Source organism: Dendronephthya gigantea, unplaced genomic scaffold (assembly GCF_004324835.1).
Source record: "Dendronephthya gigantea isolate DGI-Jeju-01 unplaced genomic scaffold, DenGig_1.0 000094F, whole genome shotgun sequence".
Lineage (NCBI taxonomy): Eukaryota > Metazoa > Cnidaria > Anthozoa > Malacalcyonacea > Nephtheidae > Dendronephthya > Dendronephthya gigantea.
The window spans coordinates 269,645-291,355 of NW_021163104.1; the positions used below are offsets into that span (position 1 = coordinate 269,645).

Below are 21,711 nucleotides of genomic sequence, written 5' to 3' on the forward strand. Positions count from 1 at the left end.
GAACGCCAGGTTTTGCAAGTGATTGTCCTTAATATGTTTATACTTTCCTTAAAATCACCTGCTAATAAAAACTATTCAGGCTCATGGCAACCTGACCTAGAAGATGCAAAAATGCATGCCTGTATGTATGTTTCAATGCCATACACATCAGTATCATTTAGTGGGTCAATCTGTTGTTTATTGCTTCGAAATCTTCATCTTGTAATGGAGACATCACATCTTGTGTTTCAATATTTTCTGACTCAGGTACAGGGCAAGGTGCATCAGGGTCAATACCATACTCATTCCATTCCTGTGATGAACAAACATAGATTTTAATTTTTTAGGTTCTAGGCAAACTTGAAATCATAGTTTGCACTTAATATTATGAGCTAGTAGTCTAAAGCCGTGATCAAATGGCACACAACAGTCATCCTAATTGTTACATTTTGACATATAAAATGATTATTTTGAATGCAGTTCTAAATTGCTAAATTGGGTGCAATTTTAAAAACATAAATAGGAACTATACATGCTTTTCTGTATATTGCAACACTTAGTATATTGTTGACTTCGTACACTGCATAATAACAGCACTATGCTTTTTACGGTGATTTTTGTATGTATACCACATTCCATGTTTTTCATTTAATTCTTTCCATAATCCAGAGCAGTTGTTTAACCCTAGCCCTAATGAAAATAATCGAAGAGAACACACGAATAAAAAGCATTTTGAAGTAGTAAGTACCTGAGATTGGTAATCAGAAAGCTCTCCAGTAATATTTGATGACATATCAAATAGTCCATTGATCCAAAGTCTGTTTGGCGTTTTATTTTGTTCAGTTCTCAATGGATGATTATCCCATCCATTACAAAAATGCTGGAGTTGTCTGTTTATTCTTGGTTGAAAAACAAAGTGCAAGCAAAACATGTGAATTGCATTGTTTAGTTCCAAATATCCTGCTTCTTCCAAGTAATAAAAAATAGAGTAATAGATGTACAGACAACCAACAAATAAGTCACGCCACAGCCTCTCTATTCTTTGGTTGTGAACACTTGATCCTGTGATGTAACTTCCCCTGCCTGGTCCTCGCTGTGGATGGTTAAACATATACCAAGCCACCTGGACATTCTCTCCACCATAGTCTCCCCTCACTCTTGAAGGTAGTCCATGAAGTTCAACAGCTTTTGAAAACAAACCTAACACTGTGGCTGCTTGATTATTACCACTACAGGACAAATACATTATCTTTCGAGAAAACCCATCAATGCAACCATGGATGACAAATTTCCACCTGTAAAAGAGGAAGTACATAGCTAGCTCATTACCAAATTATAATGATTGATTTATTTGATTGAAATTGAATTCAGGTATGAATGTATTTACTTTTGTGCATGCCTTCTCACCTTTTAAGTTTATGATGACCATCCATGTGCCAGAGAGAAAGAGGTCCTCTAACATTGTAAACCCTTCTGTGAGTTACCCTTAGCTGTAATGCTCGAACAAGAACACCTTCAGGATCTGAACGTCTCATTGCTTCCCTTACTCTACTCTCCTGCAACTTCAATCCCCGCGAAAGCAAATGTCCACGCATTGTTTTATATCCAGTGTTAGGGAATTCCACCAATATCCCTTTAATTATGTCATCCAACTCGTTCTCAGTAATACTGGAATAGCTGTTCCTCATGGATAGCCCATATTCCTCCAGTCTCCGGTAAACTGTTTTTTCACTAACACCCAAAATCTTTGCCATTTCACTTGCCTTGAATCCATAATCGAGAAACAGTTCCATTTGTTCACAAGGAATGTGAAAACTAGGCCTTCCTCTGGAATTTGTTTGCAATAAAGTTGGTACATGGTTGTTGCCTGTGTACAAATCGTCGTCAATGGTTGCAAGAATAGTTTGTGCTTCCCTGATACGTGGTAAAAGTAAATGTTCTATGTTTTCCAAATTATTGCCGAATCTCGTCAGTATTGCACAAAGCCAATCGACTTTGTAGCGAACATAGTCAATGTTAATATTACCATTTGTGCCTTCTAGATTACGAATCACATCGATTAGAATTTCTCTAACATTAACTCGAATCAAATGAAATGGTGAGTTTTGCTGGCTTTCACTAGTAAAAGACATTTTAATTTTTAAATAATAACGTTACCGTAAACTCGTAGCAAAATTCAGAGTGAAACGCCGAAAGTCAAACTATTCCACAATTTATAGAACGTCCTTACACGAAGTCTCATGTAGCAACCGCTGACCCGATTAAACTATGTCCGCCGGCTCGAGCTAGTAGAAGGAACGGCCGCTGACCCGATGACATGAGTCCGCCGGCTCAAACCGAAGGCAGAAAGTGTACGAACAAATGGCGTGTAACTTACACGCGAACAACGTCGAGAATAAAACTGATACGAACGAATAGCATGTGGCATGAACGAACGGCATGCAATGTACAAGCGAATGTCATTTTTGTCCCAAATGCCCCTCCATAATGATCGAAAACTGAATGCAAGTTTACTAAGAACTCGATTTTTTTTCACGCGTGTTATGTACACGTTTCTCGGGGGAAACTATGAAGTTTCTAAAGTCAAACCTTTCATTGTTGCTATTCTATGATGAATGTCATTTTTCAGAGTGATCTATGGAAAGGTCGATAATGCATTTTAGTATAATAGAGCGTATCCTCGTTGATTTATAAACCGTAAGAACTATCCGTTTGAGAACTTTACTTCAGAGACAACATTCTCCCTAACCGCATTATATTTAATGCTCGGCGCTATACGACTGTTCATATACTGTCAAATAAGAGATGTTTATATCTAATATGCAGTTTGCACTTAAATTATATTTATTTGCTGTTGAGTGTTTATAATAAGAACAAGTACGATCGTACTATAGTGGACCAGGAACTGCGTAACAGAGTTTAATTTCTGAACTGCATTGTATTTATAACAATGGAGAAGACAATGTATTTCTAAACGTTTCCGTTTACTTATATATAGGCTGAATATTAATGATATGTATATATTATTTGCTGCAAATATATCAAGAATTGCTTGTAACAATTAAGTTACAAGCAAGTTACAACAATTGCTTGTAAGAATTATCATACAAATATTTTCCAGAATTACCGAGTCAGACAAGAGACGATTTGATTAAGCGATGTTTGTAGCGGCCAGCTTGAGCTTGCTGTTGCTTGCTATTGGAAACATTTCAGCAAACCAATGTTCCCCAACGAATTACGACACAATCATAAGAGGTTAGTATTGTCGTGAAACACAAGTTAAATGTTTCATATGGTGAAATCATGCAGTCCCGCATAAAACGCATAATTTTAGTTTACATTTGTCTTTCAAGAATTTTGTTGACATTTTTAGGAGGTCCATCATTGCCTGCGGATGAAATAATATCAAGACACAATGTTACATCTTCAGACGTCATGTTGGGATGTCACACTCGCTGCAAAGACGAAGACAAATGTGTTGGATTCAACTACAGAACAACAAAAAATGTTGAAAATTGTCAACTGACAAACGTTACTAGAAAGAAAGAAGAAACGAAACGGACCGGAGATTGGATATTGATGCAAAATGTTGAAGCGGTAAGATTGCTAAATTAAATTATATTTAAGAAATAGAAAACATTTTCCGTGTTTCTATACAGTTTTAGTATACACCCGACTATTGTCTATTACAAATCCCACATTCTGATTGGCTACTCAACCATTGTCTATTCGTGATGGTGCACGGTTGGGAAAATTTCGCTAGCGCGACCGTATAAAATCGAATTATTTTTCGGTGTAATTGCGGTGTATTGATTATTTTCTCGAAATTAATATATCTAGGTACAGGGTGTATACTAAAACAATTAGACAACTCGCCTTCGTTGTCTATGAGCGAATAGTCAACTCAGGCTTCGCCTTCGTTGACTATTCGCTCATAGACAACTCGGACTCATTGTCTAATTGTTAAATAGAAACACGCGTGGGAGTTTGGGAGAACGAGAAATAATCAGTGGGAAAATGAGCCCATGCATAGGGGGAGCTATTTCGAGTTCTCCCAAACAACCACAAGTGTTTCTATAAAATAATATATAGAAACACAGAAATAAATGTTTTCTATTTCCTTTATTATATAACTCAATAAAAAGGTTTTGTACAAATATTATAATTCGATCTATTACAAATTCTCATTACATCGCTTCCCTTGTCAAGTTCGGCCGAAAAATTCCCGTGCTTCTATATAGTTTTAGTATACACCCGACTCTTGTCTATCACAAATCCTACATTCTGATTGGCTACCCAACCATTGTCTATTCGTGATGGTGCACGCTTGGGAAAATTTCGCTCGCGCGACCGCATAAAATTGAATTATTTTTAAGTGTAATTGCGGGGTATCGATTATTTTCTCGAAATTAATATATCTAGGTGCAGGGTGTATACTAATGCAATTAGACAACTCGCCTTCGTTGTCTATGAGCGATTAGTCAACTCCGGCTTCGCCTTCGTTAACGTTGACTATTCGCTCATAATGACATTCGTCATTCAGACTCGTTGTCTAATTGTTAAATAGTAACACACTTCTTGACCAATCAGCACGCGCGTACAATAAATGTTATATTATATTAAATTATATTATATATTGTGTTATATTAATGTTATATTATAACATTATAATATAATAATATATAATAGGGAATTATTTTGAAAATCCATAAACAAGACAAAGTGTAATGGACCAGAAGCAACATGCGGCAGAGTTTACTAAACCGCCTACGGGCGACGCCTTGAAAATTCACAAACCTATATCTCGTCGCCATTCGACAGCACGTAAAAACTATACAAAAAATATTTATATTAACTAAATACATATGAAAATGTATATTCGTACGCTATACCATATGTTGAAACATAATACTATATAGTTACCTCTGTCCCCTAAGAACTTTATTTAGCACGAGAATTTAATAGACTTGGAGTTGAATCGAGCGGTTGGTATCAAATACTAAGGACGCTAATATCTTTTGATAATTTACAAGCCATTTTATACTTTGGCTCGTGAAGGCGAGACAAAAAACAATTAAGATTAAAGTGAAATATTTAAGGGTGTTACCCACTAGGGCGAGCCTATTTCCCAACAGAATTATATCATTAATACATAAAGCCGGTTTTCCACTAGCGATATTTTCCGCGCGAAGCGACATTTTACTTTTGTTTCAGAGCTCTCAACTGCAACCATCGGGAACAAATTGCTCAAATACAAAGGAATAAAGTCGCTTCGCACGAAAAATATCGCTAGTGGAAAACCGGCTTAATAGTATTATTTCTCGTGCAATTACGGATAAACACGCACTCGTGAGTTTTTAAAGACTGCAAATAGCGCTCGCGCTTTGGACTCGCGCGATTTTGCAGGCTTTAAAAACTCAATCGTGCCTTTTAATCCGTAAACGCACTCGAAATTATACTATTACCTACAGTAATATATTAATTAATCTATAAAGATTAAAATCAATATTTTATTAACTTCAGTCTATTTTTGTAATCTTATTTGTGTAGGCAAAGAAAGAGATTGAAGAAGAAAATCTTACCAGGAAATCAAGTAATTTGCTTTAGAATTATCATACAAATATCATAATTTTAAATTTTGGAACATTCGGAATATTATTCGGAACAAAATTACGAGAATTTTAATAATAACTAAATTAATTTATTAACTGTTATGCAATGAGAAATTTTTTAAAATATCTGTCAATATATGCGCCACATTAATGCAATACGTACCAATGAAGCTCGGGACCTCTCAGTTTAATGAATTTTATTTGGAGTAGGGACTCGAATGTTTCAATGATATTTACGAATGGCCTGTTATTTTGTTGAGCAAAAAATAGTATTTACAAGAAAATGTAGTCTAGGGTATTTTCAACCTAAAAATGGCATAACTACTTAGGCATTGTCAACATGGGATATCTTATTTTAGATTAGGCATATCGCATTGTGCTTAAAAACAAAGAGCTATTTGGGGATAATCCCCCCCCCCCAGCAAAATCAAACTTGGTAATTGTACTAATTTTCTTATATTCTCACAAAAATTTCTTTTTTGGCTTAATCTGATAGCCTATACCCAGAAAAGGGACGAAAGGTTAAAAGCTATTTTATTTCATTCCCATGCACGGGAACAAATTCAAGAGGTTTTTAACCCGTTTAAAATAAATTATTACTGCTTTTATTGGGAACACTAAATTGCAATAATTTCAGGTCTCGATTGCGCTGATATCTATCACAAAGGAATAAAACAAAGTGGAATTTACAAAATTGATCAAGACGGAAAGGAAAGTTTCAAAGCGTTTTGTGATATGACAACATCAGGTGGAGGATGGACTGTATTTCAACGTCGTCTTGATGGAAGTGTTGACTTCTACCGAGGATGGCAAGATTACAAACAAGGTTTTGGTAACTTGAGCGGAGAATATTGGCTTGGTCTTGACCAAATACACAGGATGACAAATATTTCACAAAATGAACTTCGTATCGACATGGAAGATACATCTGGGAACACCAAATACGCTCATTATGATTCATTTAAAGTCAGCGGCGAAAATGAGAAGTACAAGTTGAATGTTGGAGGTTATCATGGTAAGCATTTTACATTAAACTGAGTCATATTTCAATAAAATCATAAGATAGTCCAGCTCTCTATACAGTCAACTTTGCAGTGAACTATTAATACACTATTAAATCCAGCATATTAAATATTGTTTAATTTATAGGAATATTATCAATGAGTGATCCATAAATATAATTGAAACGAGGCAGTTTTTGTAGTAACTCGAGAAATGTAAAATATCTCCATTTTGAGAATTTGCTAAACTTTTAACAAAACAAAAATCTCAGGACATTCGATTACGTGCATTAATTATTGCACTCCTATTCGTTCTATTACCATTATTTGCAGGACCCCACTGAAAAACGCTATATATAGGTGAAGTTGGGTATCCTGGTTAAGTATAGTAATAATTAATTGATTTTTTTGCATTAATTAAGGTACAGCAGGAGACTCGTTATCATATCATAACGGTATGACTTTCAGCACCAAAGATGCTGACAATGATATTGCCAATATTAATTGTGCAGCGAAATTCAAAGGAGCCTGGTGGTATCGTGATTGTCTTCGTTCCAATTTGAATGGTTTGTATCATTATGGCGCACACACATCGAACGCTGATGGAGTCAACTGGCGCAATTGGAAAGGTTTTCATTATTCTCTGAAATCAACATCGATGATGATACGACGACGTGAATTTGGAAAGAAGAAATAAAGATGTTGAACAATAAAAAGACATAAGGTTTACTTTACAAAAAGTGTAGTGCACTAATACGTGTCTTGTTAGTTTTTCAAAATATTTAGAATAGAGATTCTTTTCCTACCATTAGCCTAACCCGCAGTTAATAGAATATACACAGGGTTGGATACTAAATAAAAGCACAATAAAAGTCATTAACTATGTTATTGTCCAGGTTTATGCAAAAAATGTTTCCTTTCTCGTCATGTATCTATATGTATTTATTATTAAATAATAAAGGAAGTTAATGTTATACGGGTCTTCGTATCGTAGTGTCTCGGGTCTTAGGACGCTTGTCCGGTCGGCTACTTGCCCCCTCCGGTGAGTATAAATGAGCCCAGTTTGCCTGATCGAGTTGTTAGTTGCTTGCGTGACCCATCCCTCCCGTTTCCCTAACGACTTCGCGCGATGTTGTGAACTCTACGGGAGAAGCGTCTTATTTATCTCGCTGGGTTTTTTTTTTTTTTGTTAGTTTGTTTTGCAGGATTAAGCACAGTTCTTTTCACACCCGTTTTGGTCGTGGAATTGGTGTTTGGGGTAAAGGTAAATTCATTAATGATCGCCACATTTACAGGTATTTTTTTTTTGTGTGTGTGTGTGTGTACTTTGATGTTCGTATCGTTTATTCCACGGTTTCACTTCAGTGACTCACGTGTGACAGTTGATCACGGGATGGAGGAGGTACCGTTAAAATAGCATGGTTCGTTGAGTTATTATCTGCGCCGAAAACAGCAAACTCAAAAGAAACACCGTTTCACCCCTAGCCCGATCGTTTCGCTCGGATACCGTCTCCATCCCTACCGATCGGCAGCGGGCACAAATATAGTGTAAGTGCTGGCGTGCTATCGTACTGATGTGAGCCTTAGGATCCGTTAGAACGTTATATATTTTAGCGAAACTTACCAATGGCATTCGTCTTGCAAAGCTCATCAACCCGGATTTGAAAAATATGTTAATTATCGTTTAATGATGAAGAAGAGAGGAGATGCATGATTAAATTTGCGTGCCTGATATTTCTACAACTGAGGAGCCTTGTCCCAGAGTTAGTCAGCGAAACTTGTTAAAATCTTGAAAATCTAAACCTAGACACACCTGGTGAGGTGGGTTAAATTTAGCCCATGGGTTAGCACGCTAAACCGTTTTGAACAACGCAATAAATTATAACCCCACGGGATAAAATTTATCTCTAGCTTATGCCATTTTAGCCTGCCTTTGAACAACCAGCCCGGCTGTGATGGTCAAAAGAGGTTTAAAAGAGGTTTTGGTCATAAAACTATTCTCAGCACATAACTGAGTGTGGAAAGGTGTATAAAGTTAGCATCCTGTGCATTTTTGTTAAAATATTTTGTGACTAATTATTTCACCATTGCTTCAGGAGAATGTCATAATTCCGTTACCCTTGTAAGTTATCTAAAGCTTTAGTTACGAGAAGCTTTAGTTAGCTTTCCAAGTCCGCGTTACGCCGTGTTTGAAGAATTATCTCGTGTAGTTTGTGTTGCGGACCCATTTGAAGTTAACTGATGTTGTGTTGCGGACCCAAAGTTAACTGAATGACATTGTGAGGACTTCGGTTTCAATATTAACATCTGTTTCAGTAGTACGGATATAAAAACCGATTTAATTTCGTAGCTAGATCCCAAGAGAAATGAGCAGAATCCGTGATTTTTGTATTCTCTAGCTCACAGTCATATATATAAGTAGGTGATGACTTTTAAACCTTTATTTATTTTACGCTGACCATAAATTGGAAAGGGATGGCTGATCGGGAAAGCAAAAAAGATGCAAATCTAAATATTACAAATAGAATTTAGAGAACCTAAAGGAAAATGTGTCTAAATCACCAACGGATTATTGTGTCGAAACTGCTTCCCGCCACTTCTTGATATTTCCCTTCAAAGGCAACAAAACAAAACCCAGCAAATAAAATTAACAATGCGTTTATCGAGCCCCAAGAAACTTATATACCCCTGTTCCACTATGTTCCAATATAAAAGACTTGATGCCATAAATGTCGACCAGCCTGTAATCTCCCTTCATGTTGTAGAAAAACAACTAATATAAGGAATGTTAATCAACTCATCACTTAATGTGAAAAGCCTTCCGAGGTATGGAAAAGTGAAAATTTCAAAGCTATACCTATAAAAACCAAACTTTGGAAGACATTAACAAAGACCTAAGAACTATATCATTGACACCCCACCGTTAGCAAAATTTCCGAGGAGTATGTGGTCAGAGAACATATAAAGCCCGCTATTCTCAACCGAATTAGACAAGACCTGTACCGTTGTATCCCTGATTCCTCTACCACTCACGCTCTTATAAATCTTGTTCACAGCTGGACTAAAGCCACCGACGACAATTAAGCTAAAGTACGAGTCCTTTTCCCGGATTTCAGGAAAGCTTTGACTTAATAGACCGTAATATCTTAGTATAATTTTTGAGCAATAGACAACAAAGCGTTAATGTAGCCAACAATTGTTTCTCGGAATGGAAATCGGTACCAGCAGATGTTTTGTCCCAAAGGGTCCCTGATTTTTTATAGTTATGATCGCGGACTGCAAGATTAAGTCATCAAAAAAAGTGTCAAATATGTAAACGATACTACTAGTTATAAGATTATGCAAAAGAGCTGTTATAGTAGATGAAGTAGAAGAATGGTCACAAAGTAACAAATTCGAACTAAATGTTAAAAAATGCAAAGAAATAACTATTTCCTTTTCAAAACCACTACCCCTTTTATGGACTTGCATATAAAAAACAAACCCCATTGAATTAGTCACTTCTCTCAAGCTCCTAGGAGTGACATTACAACAAGACTTGAAATGGAATACCCATATCGAAAACACTATTAAGAAAGCGTCCGAGAGATTTACTTTTTATCACATTTGAAGCGTGCAAAAAGTGTCTTCGAATGACCCGATCAGGTTTTATACAGCTTTTTGAAGAAAGGGAACACATATGCAATACTCTCTTTGAGAAAGTGATAAGAAATGAATTATTAAATATCTATTGAGAGTTTTCAATATCGTAGCTAGAGATTTGCCAGGCGGAAAACGGATTCTTATTATAAATATGAGAGCCCAACATATAACATTTAAGAAAGCCATCAAAACAATTTAAAGTTTAAAAGTAAATATATTTGTAACGTTTCGTCTTTAACCTAAGACATCTTCAGACAAGTGATATAAAATTACATGAGATTTTTACCAGAGTATCGGAACACTTCGGAATTTCCCCTATAACTGGAAAACCGTCATCTAGTCCAGTTTTGTCCAGCATCTTCTCCCACATAACCACTGCAGGGCACACTGCCGACGTTGATGATTTTAAAATTCTTTCTTCATGTTCTGACAAACATGAACTCATGATGCATGAAAGCCTCCTCATCTCCAAACTCAAACCCTCACTTAACATTCAGGGCAGTTCAATCCCACTTAATCTTCTGTAACTTGTTTTGATAGTTTTTGTATTGTGTTTATATCCCTTCGTCTGTGCGGTTTTGTCATGTACTATCCTATACCTTCCTATATCTGTCATTAATTTACATATGTAAATAGATTTTATATATTCAAATCTCATGTAATTTTATATCACTTGTCTGAAGATGTCTTAGGTTAAACGCGAAACGTTAAAAATATATTTACTTTTAAACTTTAAATTGTTTTGATGGCTTTCTTAAATGTTATATGTTGGGCTCTCATATTTAAAAAATAAGAACCTATTGAGAGGTTTAGACTTGATCTACGTTCTGTTTACAACGGCAAAACGTCGTTTATTTCGTCCTATGTAGAACGTCTGCATTTCAGGACCCAGTGAGCTCTACCTCGAATTTAGGCTCTATAGAATTGTCCGTAAACGTAAAAACAATGTTTTCAACGTCTTATATCTCTCATTAAATTAGTATAGTTGGTAATATAGAACAACGATTTACATAACATTAATCTAGAGGAGTATTCCAACCACGTCGTCGTCGTGTTGCCCTCCTTGGTCAGAGTGAACTCGAGTGGAACACCAAATCTGCAAACAAACTCGTTGACCAGAGCTTCCTGAAATAACCCATAGTGACTAACAGGTATCGACCCCCTTATCAGAGAGAACGAATGGGCCTGTCACATCGATCAATTGAAATCCTTCCCATAGGGCTACCGACAAGATATCTCCCCAGACGTGTTTTTTTGTCGCAAACTTCGTCCTTTTTTTTCATGCGCAAAGAGCACAACGCGCACAAAACATTTTCACATCTGATTGACTATACGGCGAATAGAATCTTTTTTTTACCTGTTCCAGTGTCTTCGCCACCCCGAAGTGTCACGCCACAGGATAATTATGCAGTTGCGTTAGAATCTCTTCGCGCAGACACTTAGTTGCAATGGTACAATTAGTTGCAATCTCACTTCTTCACCGTCTGTGGGCTCCCGTTTCCTATACAGAACGTCCAACTTCACAATTAGTCTGTCCCACTGCGCCCAACAAATTTTGGTGACTTCACAACGACTTGTCTCCCTGACTGTGCATCTGGTAATGATTTTTATGAGCTTGTTAATAATATAGATCATGATCTTCAAAATGTCCGTAAATGCATGGATGTTACAAAATAAGCTCCAAAGTCATCCAAAAAAAGACAAAAAATATGTTTATCGGATCATCTGTTAATATTACGAATGAAATTGTTCAGACCCCAAATTTTAATGTATTTAACATCGCTTGTGTCCCGATTGAATCCAACGAACTCAAAGTTAGCACTCTCTCCACTCCAAAAATATGTTTTTATCTAAACTTCAATTATGGTTGTTAGCTTTAGAACTTTGTGTAGAGGAAACTACAACGCGTTCCAAACTATTTTCAACAATTCCAAACTACCAAATTCACAAAAAATATTCTTGATTTTGCAGAATTTGACTAATTTTTCTGCACAGTTTAACCCAAAATATTTAATAGGTATAATTTTCCTTTAATTTCAGAAGAAAAAGTGGTTTTTGAGGTAAATTTGAAAAAATATTTTCTTGCAATTTTGCAGAATGGAAAATTTACTGTTTAATTTAGTAGTAGTTTAGTAGATTTTTGCAAACTGTATATATTTCCAACTTGAAATCAATGAATATATGAAAATTTAGAGAAAAGATTAATTTTCCCTTTTCAAAGCTTATATTTTCTTCAAAATGTGAAAACTATGTTTAAAAAGAACAGGAAAAATAAAATGGTTAAATTAATACCAAAAACAACTCTGAATTTCAGACACCCATTTTACTCGCAGAGGTGCAATTATAAAAAAAATGGCAAAATGATTACAAAATGGGACTCCGAATTTCGGACACCCATTTTGTTTGCAGTAAAGTAAATAATCATGGCAAAATGATTACAAAAAGGGACTCCGAATTTCAGACACCCAATTTGCTAATGCAATGGGACATTAATAACAAAATGGCAGAATGGTTACCAAAATGGACTCCGAATTTCGGACACCCATTTTGTTCGCAATAAACCAAATAATTATGAAAAAATGGCAAAATGATTACAAAAAAGGACTCCGAATTTCAGACACCCAATTTAATTTCTAATGCAATGGGACATTCATAACAAAATGGCAGAATGGTTACCAAAATGGACTCTGAATTTCGGACACCTATTTTGTTTGTAAGAAAGTAAATAATTATGAAAAAATGGCAAAATGATTACAAAAAGGGACTCCGAATTTCAGACACCCAATTTGCTAATGCAATGGGACATTTATTACAAAATGGCAGAATGGTTACCAAAATGGACTCCGAATTTCGGACACCCATTTTGTTCACAATAATGTAAATAATTATGAAAAAATGGCAAAATGATGACAAAAAAGGACTCCGAATTTCAGACACCCATTTTGCTTACAATAGGGCAATTGTACGAAAAGGGCACAATGGTTGCCAAAATGGACTCCGAATTTTGGACACCCATTTTGTTTGCAACAAAGTAAATAATTATAACAAAAAGGCAAAATGATTAATACAAAAGGGAACCCAAAATTTCAGTCATTTACATCTTCTTCCAAATGGAATCATACAGTAATAGGAAATTCATTAGTAATGGGAGAGTCAACAAATCTTAAACAACTATTTTATATTGGAATAATTATTAAAAAAAGATTACCCAAAAACCTCAACAATTTGCAGAAGTGTGTGTCCACAAAGCAGTGCTATAGTAAATTGCTATATATTCATTGTATTGACAAATTCAGTAGTGCACAATATATTAAAACTTACATCACATGCATTCAGTACACCACTTGCTCTTTTGCTGCACAGTCCACGCACATAAAGAATAAAATTTCTACTTACCTAAACTACAATACACTGATATTACACGATAAACACACAACAGACCAGGTCTGATTGAAACAAATTTATAGTAAAAATTTCAACTAAAAATATATTACTAAATATATCCACTTCAGTTCATCAGATCTAATATATTTAGATCAGATCTAATATATTCAGAGATCCAGGCCACAATATAAATACGTTTGAATTTTGTTTTGTGTATTTTAAAAACATGTATGGCGAAGAAGGCGAACTTTTTTATACATAAAGTTTTTTTAAAATATTACTGAATGTTTCCGTGGTTTCGCCAAGTAGAATTCTTAGAAGGTTGTCCAATACTGAAATTATCAAGATCTGATATGACTGATATGTAAATCAGTGCAGCCATATGCATCCAATACCGGTAAGTGAGCACGAATCTTCTGCATTATAAAATAACATTTATTGATTTATAAGATCATAGGGCAGCCCCAAAAGCGTGTTGATGACAATAAATAAACAGAGTAAATACTGTATACGCAAGTGTTGCAACACGATTTTTTAGCTGCTATATTTTGTTTAGGTTATAAATTGAGTCATGGCAATTTCTAATGCTTACTGATAGATATACAGTAACAATAGTACTTATGCATTAGGCAGGGCCATAGCTAGAAGCTTAATTGGGGGGGGGGGGGTGCATATTCATATATTCGTCTTATGCCCGAATGATTTTTTTTTTATGCTATTCTTCCTATGGGATATAAACATGAGTATATGAATATACACCCCCAAATTAAGCGGTCTAGCTACAGCACTGGCATTAGGACATCAAATGCTTCACAAATACCAGAATTTCCTGCAAGAATTATCATAACACATATTGCAATTCTCTCAGGGAATGCTGCTCTTAGTTGTCACACAGAAATAATTGACATCGTATAAAAATAATCAAACCATCCAACCACTTCTTTATGTCATAAATGCATGATAAACACTCAGATTCTGGGTATAACTTGTTACAGCATTCTTCAAATGCTTTTCTTATATCTAAAAAAAAGAAAAAGAAAATATTCAGAAAAAAACAATTAATGGCTTGTTAATATTTATCTGTTGGCTGATTGCTTCATTTATTGGTGCAAAAAATCAATACATGCACTGTAAGCTGATGATTCACAAACAAAAAGCAAGCACATGCAGAAGCCTGAATTCACTAGTTTTTTATTTTAACCGTGATAACATTCACTAAATTTCAGATACTATGACAAAAAGTTGAACTTTGAAACAATGCTCAAAAACAATGATCTTAAATTACCCAAATATAAAGGAATTTTTTACATTGTAAAGGGCAATCTTGGTAATCAATCAATTTTGGTAATCAGCTTATCTCTATTATTTTGTTACACTGTATGTCAGCAGAATAGAACAAAATGTAATTGTATGGTAATTGTTTGTGTATACCCTAGAATTTACTATGTCAGATGATTTTATATAAGTACTTGTCTGTTAAGACTTGTCTGTTAAGACTTACCATTTACTGTATAAACATCAAAAAATTTAAGATGCTTTGAAAAACAGCCAAATAATGCATCAATGTCTTCATGTGTATGGCCAACTGGTAGAAAGTTACCCTTTATCTGAAAAATTAAAGGTTACATGCACTAATGCCAATATTACTTTAATTTGTATATATACTATATGAAACATAATTGCGATTCCCGTTGTGGAAAATTACCTCTTTGAAAAACTTGTACATTATTAGTACAAGTACAAAAAAGCACACATGATCTAATTTGATCATTATTAGCTCAAGCTATTTTCTAAGCAGTATTTACCGGGCTTATATAGTCTTAGGTCTGCGTACGGCCATTTTCAATTAACGACTTTAACGTTAACTTCACCCGCGCGGGCAAAGCGTTAAGGCTTCGCGCACTTCAAGATATCATTAGATATGTAGTTTGTTCCCCAGCGTAAAAGCAGTGCGTAGAACATAACATGTAAGCTAGACAACGAATTTTAAACTTTACTCTTACAAAACGATAATTATACTTGCTACATTAGTGCGAAGATTACGAGGATTTTAAAAATTTTATAAAGAAAGTAAAGTTTAGTCCAGTGATTACTATATAATATGCCAGGTGCGCATTACGGTATATGGCGGCGTCACAATACATGGAACATTCTCCTACGTTTAACAGGTGATTGGGCTAAAATGTATAATCATTGACATTGTTGATTAAACGCCGCAAATTTATTATAGACTTAGAAGCAGGCTATATAGCTGAAAGTTTAAGGATGTTTCTCATATCTTATTGTTTTCTTGTTTGTATACGCGCGCGCGACGCTAGTTAAAACATGGAAGCGCATGTAAGGCCGACGGGCGACAAATTGTATGCATATATGTATAACGAGTTAAACGATGTAATAAATAGTATAACAATGAATACATGAATGCAAATAACTTAAAATGTTACAGCGCGTCTAAAATATACAAAATTTAAATTACTATCAAACTTATGGATCGGTGAAAATCGCATCGCGTTATTGAATAGCGTCCGGTGTGTATGGATATGGCGAATTTTTTGCGACTAGCAGAAAATGCAGAACAAAATTAATTATTACAACGTTTGTCGATATACAGGTGAATATATATTTCTAATCTTAATTTTATATTTAGACATGTAGAAATGTAACATATCATACCGTTTAGCGGACTTAGTGTGATTTCGTTGTCACTGCTGCTAAATCCAATTCCAACAGGCGAAGAGTACAGGCTAGGTAGCTGTGAGTGAACATGCAGGAGTCGTAAAATCCCCAGGAAAGCTCGTCACTAAATATCATCATAAAAATTGTGTAGATATAGACTATAGTTCATATACTATATTCAATTATACGGATTGCTTATTTGTGATCTCTTACCACTTTGCGGACTCCTCGTGTTCTCATGGTCACTGCTGAAGCCAATACCGATAGGCGAACTGGCTTCTATTTCTCTCTCTCAAGAGTGGACGGCGACGCCGAGGATGAAAATCCAAACCCACAAGGCGACGACATAACTACAATTATGCGTTTTAGCCTTTTACCGCTTTCTTCAAAATATTTCAGACAAGCTTATAGTTACGAAGTTAGAAGACAGCCGGTTTTCACTAAGATCAGCTTACACCCTTCTAAGTTTTCAAACGTTTTCCGTTATTATGATTTTTGTCGCTAATTAGTATAAACGTTTTTGATTGGTTGAGTTTTGAACCTTTTAACAATGAAAAATTCCTCAGTTAGCTACGGTTTTGTGTTCTCGAACGCTGATTCGTTGAGCCGCGAAGACGCTATCACCTTGTATGACGACGCTAACACCTTGTTTGACGCTATCATTTTGTTTGACGCTATAAAACCTTGCCAAAATATACTCTATTCCCTCTGGCAAATACACCAGCAGTTTTGTTCAGCAAGGTTTATTCAGCAGTCAACAAACAGTATTTTAAAAAATGCCTTCTTTCAAATGGTCAATTCGAGTAAATGAGGACAAAGCGTACGTGTTTGTCAACGGTATTTGGCATTCCAAAAATAATGTAGAGTATTCGCATGTTCTGCGCGCTGAAGTGGGAAAAGTTAAGAATCGCGTAGCTGTAAAGGTATGATTTTTAATTTTTTGAGTTTCTTACTGTGATTAATATAAAGATAATATCATGTATTAAAGGGTAATATATTTGGTATTATATACTCGGTAGTATTGGTCTCTACCTGCTGAAATGATATGCTGCGTGCACCAGCGACCTTTCGAGTCCTAGTTTTATATGTTTGTTGTAAGGAATTGATAACCATATTGGCACCAGTTGTATAAAAATACAGTAAAGCGATTTTTAAAATACTGTTCCCCCACTCACTATAGTCCAGCGCCTAATCGCGCTTTATGGCGTGTCATGCCTTGAAGCGCAATATCTGATATAGTTGAACTACAAGTAAAATCTCCTAGCGAGGTTCACTTAGCCCTCGCTTAGCGTTCACAAATCATATACTAAAACGCACGCCGTGACATGTTGGTTGAAATTCAATTTTCATTATGAAGTATACACTCATCAATTAATATGCCTAAAGCCAAGGTTTAGCAATAATGGACTGTTATAGCTTATAAAACTACATATTGAGCAGTCTGACTGAAATATATAGGTTTATAATTTTACAATGTTTACCAGATTTCTATCTTCAGGTTACATAGTATAAATGATAGAATTCTGACAGTATATGATAATGCTCGTGCGAGCTTTCCTAAATCAAGGAATGGCGCCTCGGCCCTCAAAAACCACCTATTTTACGACGGGGCGATAATATTATAATTCGAGTTTGAGACTATAAGTGCATGCCTTTAATTGAATCAGGGTGTATATAAGATAGGGCCATAGATTAAAAAATGAATGATAGGGCGGTGAAACGGCCATTTGGGCCCTGCGAACCCTGCGGGTCCTGCGAAGTAATTATTCATTTCTACATTTAAGCCCAACAATAACACAAATAGCCTATATATAGTCAATAGTCAATCATCTTGTCAGATAGGACATAGTCAATCATCTAGTCAGATAGTCAGATGGCTAGTCGAAGTATAAACTTTCTGAGTGGTGAAGGTCATTCTGTTCGTAGTGATTCATTCAACTACCTCAGCGCTTTGAACTTTATTTAGACAATTTCTTTTTTCTTATTTAAATGTTAATTAGGCTTTTCTTCAAGTTGACAAAAATTTCGAGAAACTTTCTTGTTAATGCAAAATTGAAACCTTTTCAATATGGGAGCTAAAAGGATGAGGTTGATTAGTTGTGTCCCACTATGAAACTTCACACTATCATTGGATCACTAGCTTTCTTCCTTCAGTTTATTCACCTATTCGCGCAGTATATTTTAAAGTAGTTTCCCGTAAAAAACATAATTAAATATTATGCAGTATAACATTCCAACTAAATTGATCTATTTTTATGACTGTTTCAGTTGCTGTTGCTGCTGCAGCTATGAAGGAAGGAAGGAATGTTTTATGTTTAACACCCAATGAAGAGGAAGCAAGGAACGTATTGCGCAAAATTTGTGTCAATTGCAAATGACAATGCATGTGTAATTCGTTGTTTTATAAATGTTTTTATAAAACTAATTAAATAATTCTATATATATGATTCTTTGCATTTGACTTTAGTATTTTGGTTGTGATGTGAAGGTCTGCAGGTAAACTAAATTTTGGCAGACTCAAGTTGCTTTAGGTTCTAGAATTCAGCTACCCAATTTCTCACTGGTCGGTTTCGCTGCATGCATTGTCGGTTTATAAATAAGATTTTGACAGAATCAAGCCGTTTTAGGTGTCTGTTGTTGAAATCCATAAAACGTTGATCACGGACTAAAATTTGGCTCTAAAATCTCATCTCTGCTTAGATGCATTTGATTTATGAATTATGCACATATGATTTAAACAAACAGTCAAACCAATATTTTTCTGAAATTGGGCTACACTCTGAAAAAGTGCTTTATTTCAGTACACGATCGGTGACAGTACAAACTGAAATTCAGCCTTTAATCTCGGTTCATTTAATTGTTTATATCATATTTGTGACAAACTCACGCCGTTTATGGCGTCTGAAATTTAGCTTCTCAGTTTATCGCTTGTCGGTTAACATAAGATTTTGAATTTTTCGCAGGCTGAAACCATTTTAGGTGTCTGAAATTCAGATACCTTATTCATCTCAGGTCGGTTAAAATATACGATTTTGGCAGACTCAAACCGTTTAGGTGTCTGAAATTCAGATACCTTAATTTATCTCAGGTTGGTTAATATATAAGATTTTGGCAGACTCAAACCGTTTTAGGTGTCTGAAATTCAGCTTCCAAATTTATCGCTTGTCGGTTAACATTAAAATATTTTGAATTTGGCAGACTCAAACCGTTTTAGGTGTCTGAAATTCAGCTTCAAAATTTATCGCTTGTCGGTTAACATTAAAATATTTTGAATTTGGCAGACTCAAACCGTTTTAGGTGTCTGAAATTCAACTTCCAAATTTATCGCTTGTCGGTTAACATTAAAATATTTTGAGTTTTGGCAGACTCAAACCATTTTAGGTGTCTGAAATTCAGACACCCTATTTATCTCAGGTCGGTTAATATACACGATCTTGGCAGATTAGAGCCGTTTTAGATGTCTGAAACTCAGCTTCCCCATTTATCATTTGTCGGTAATATATAAGATTTTGGCAAACTCAGATTTGTTTTAGGTGTCTGAAATTCAGATACCTTATTTATCTCAGGTCGCAGTTGATAGAATGATGTCTCGTTTAGTTCAATACGTTGTTTTTGGCAGAGTCCCTAAAAACTGTCTGCAAAAAACGCCAATTTGATTTCATAAATTAAAATCTTTGAACTTTTTGGTTTTTTTCATCAATTTTGCGGAAAAAAATTAGTTTGGAATTATTGAAAATAGTTTGGAACGCGTTCTACGCTTTCTAGGCCGACTAGGCGGCTATAGTAAGTGAGAGTGACGTTTAGGAATACAGACGTAATTAAGCCTCGTAAAAAAATTTATCCCCTTTTACAAGCCCCATTAAAGTTAAAGAATCCCCTACAAAAATCTATTTCGGATTAGGAAGTTTTAAATTCCGCGATTTCTAAGAAAATAAGAATAGTTGAAATCTTTTTTTTAAATGTATGCATTTAAAGACGGAAATGACAAATCAATGACAATGGACGACACTAATTGGTTCTGCAATTCTTTTTGGAATTTTCACAATTATGAAGAGCAGTGGGAACAACAGCCACAGCAAAGAATTGTAAAAAGAATTTTTCCATAAGCTTTTCTGTACTTGATATGTCTTATTCCATAAATAAAAGCTTTCACAATTGAGTTTATCCCATAAAACTCGAAGTTAAAAACCACGAACCAAATCTGTCGGCATGAATCATTGCAATAATTGTTTACCAAGGATCCGATAACTGTTGGCAAAAAACAACAGATCGCCAACACTGTAATAATAAAAAAAATTTTTACTTCTGTAAGGGCCTGAAATAGACGAATTATAACCTTTGTCTTGCTCGGCTGTTCGTTGTGGTTGCTGATGCCTTCGACCATTGATTCGTCAAAGATTCGTTTTCTGTTGTTTTTGAGCTACACTTAAAATTTGGAAATTCAAAAAAAATATTGCAGTAAGCGGAATATAGCCAAGAGGAACTAGTAATGGATATTCAATGCTGGGAAATAAAGCGCAAAGGCCTCTGATTCTATTGTTAAATCTCCCATATTGAACGTGAAATATAACGTAAATACAACAAGCAGTAAACCAGACTCCTGAAATAGCCAGAAATACTCGTCGACGTGTCACAATCATAGGATATTTCAGAGGTTTTTGGATGAATAAATAACGATCAACAGTTATTAAGAAAATTGTAGCCATTGAAGCAAACAGCAATGATCAGATGGTAGAACGACTTAACTTACAAAACAAGACCTGATCACTTCCAATGTTTAATATAGTCTGAATAAACTCGATGATCCATAGTGGATAAAATGTTAAACACACGAAAAGATCCGCTAATGCCAAGTTTGCTATCAAATAAGATGTCGCTGTCTTTTCTTTACACAACAAAATTGTGTATATTATAACTGTGACATTTCCCAATACTCCAATAATCATCGCAACAAACTTAAAAGCAACTGAAAAGATAAGATCGCTGCTGGAAACTGGGGCGAAAGGTGTTCAATTAGTCATTTTACACCTGTTTGCTGTTAAATCAATAGGTTTAAAGACGAGGCAGTTTTATTAAACAGAGCAAAAAAGGAGTAAAAGTCATTATCTTAAATGATTAATTTAATGACGTGCATATCGTGCATTATAGGCTATAATTATATAAATTCACTCTAAGATGGAATTATAGTTTGATCAGTCGGGCAAACCCAGTGAAAAACCTCAAAGAGGACAATTGTGATAGTTTGTGGGATAGTTCGTCGTTATATTCGGTGATTAAACATGATTCAAATTTATCAGCGAAAATTAAATGGTTTTGCGAAGACCGTCTGAATATAGACGTACGATTAGACGTGTTTTGCAATTTCCGCTTATATTTAAAATGCATTACGTGTTAGTTACAACGCGATTAATTTTATG

At 35.2% G+C, this 21,711-nt stretch overlaps 2 protein-coding genes across 2 annotated transcripts; one reads left to right on the top strand and one right to left on the bottom strand.

Moving 5' to 3' along the window:
• Positions 1–157: 157 nt before the first annotated feature.
• LOC114533718 lies at positions 158–2,175 on the bottom strand. The gene is made up of 3 exons (XM_028555315.1): positions 1,387–2,175; positions 728–1,274; positions 158–292 (listed from the first exon to the last, which is right to left on the bottom strand). Exons 1-3 carry the CDS (start codon positions 2,109–2,111, stop codon positions 158–160), a joined length of 1,407 nt encoding a protein of 468 aa, XP_028411116.1. The 5' UTR covers positions 2,112–2,175.
• A 3,339-nt stretch (positions 2,176–5,514) lies between these two features.
• LOC114533719 (ficolin-2-like) lies at positions 5,515–7,289 on the top strand. Its single transcript, XM_028555316.1, has 3 exons — positions 5,515–5,572; positions 6,229–6,606; positions 7,015–7,289. Exons 2-3 carry the CDS (start codon positions 6,327–6,329, stop codon positions 7,287–7,289), a joined length of 555 nt encoding a protein of 184 aa, XP_028411117.1. The 5' UTR covers positions 5,515–5,572; positions 6,229–6,326.
• Positions 7,290–21,711: the final 14,422 nt, after the last annotated feature.

What these genes read in the sequence shown, in the direction of transcription:
- LOC114533718 (XM_028555315.1), bottom strand. Translation starts at nt 2,111, where the DNA reads ATGTCTTTTACTAGTGAAAGCCAGCAAAACTCACCATTTCATTTGATT. An exon ending in GGTCATCATAAACTTAAAAG is followed by an intron (nt 1,275 to 1,386) that starts GTGAGAAGGCAT and finishes CCTCTTTTACAG; the next exon opens with GTGGAAATTTGTCATCCATG. An exon ending in TTTCTGATTACCAATCTCAG is followed by an intron (nt 293 to 727) that starts GTACTTACTACT and finishes TGTTCATCACAG; the next exon opens with GAATGGAATGAGTATGGTAT.
- LOC114533719 (XM_028555316.1), top strand. Translation starts at nt 6,327, where the DNA reads ATGACAACATCAGGTGGAGGATGGACTGTATTTCAACGTCGTCTTGAT. An exon ending in GAATGTTGGAGGTTATCATG is followed by an intron (nt 6,607 to 7,014) that starts GTAAGCATTTTA and finishes GCATTAATTAAG; the next exon opens with GTACAGCAGGAGACTCGTTA.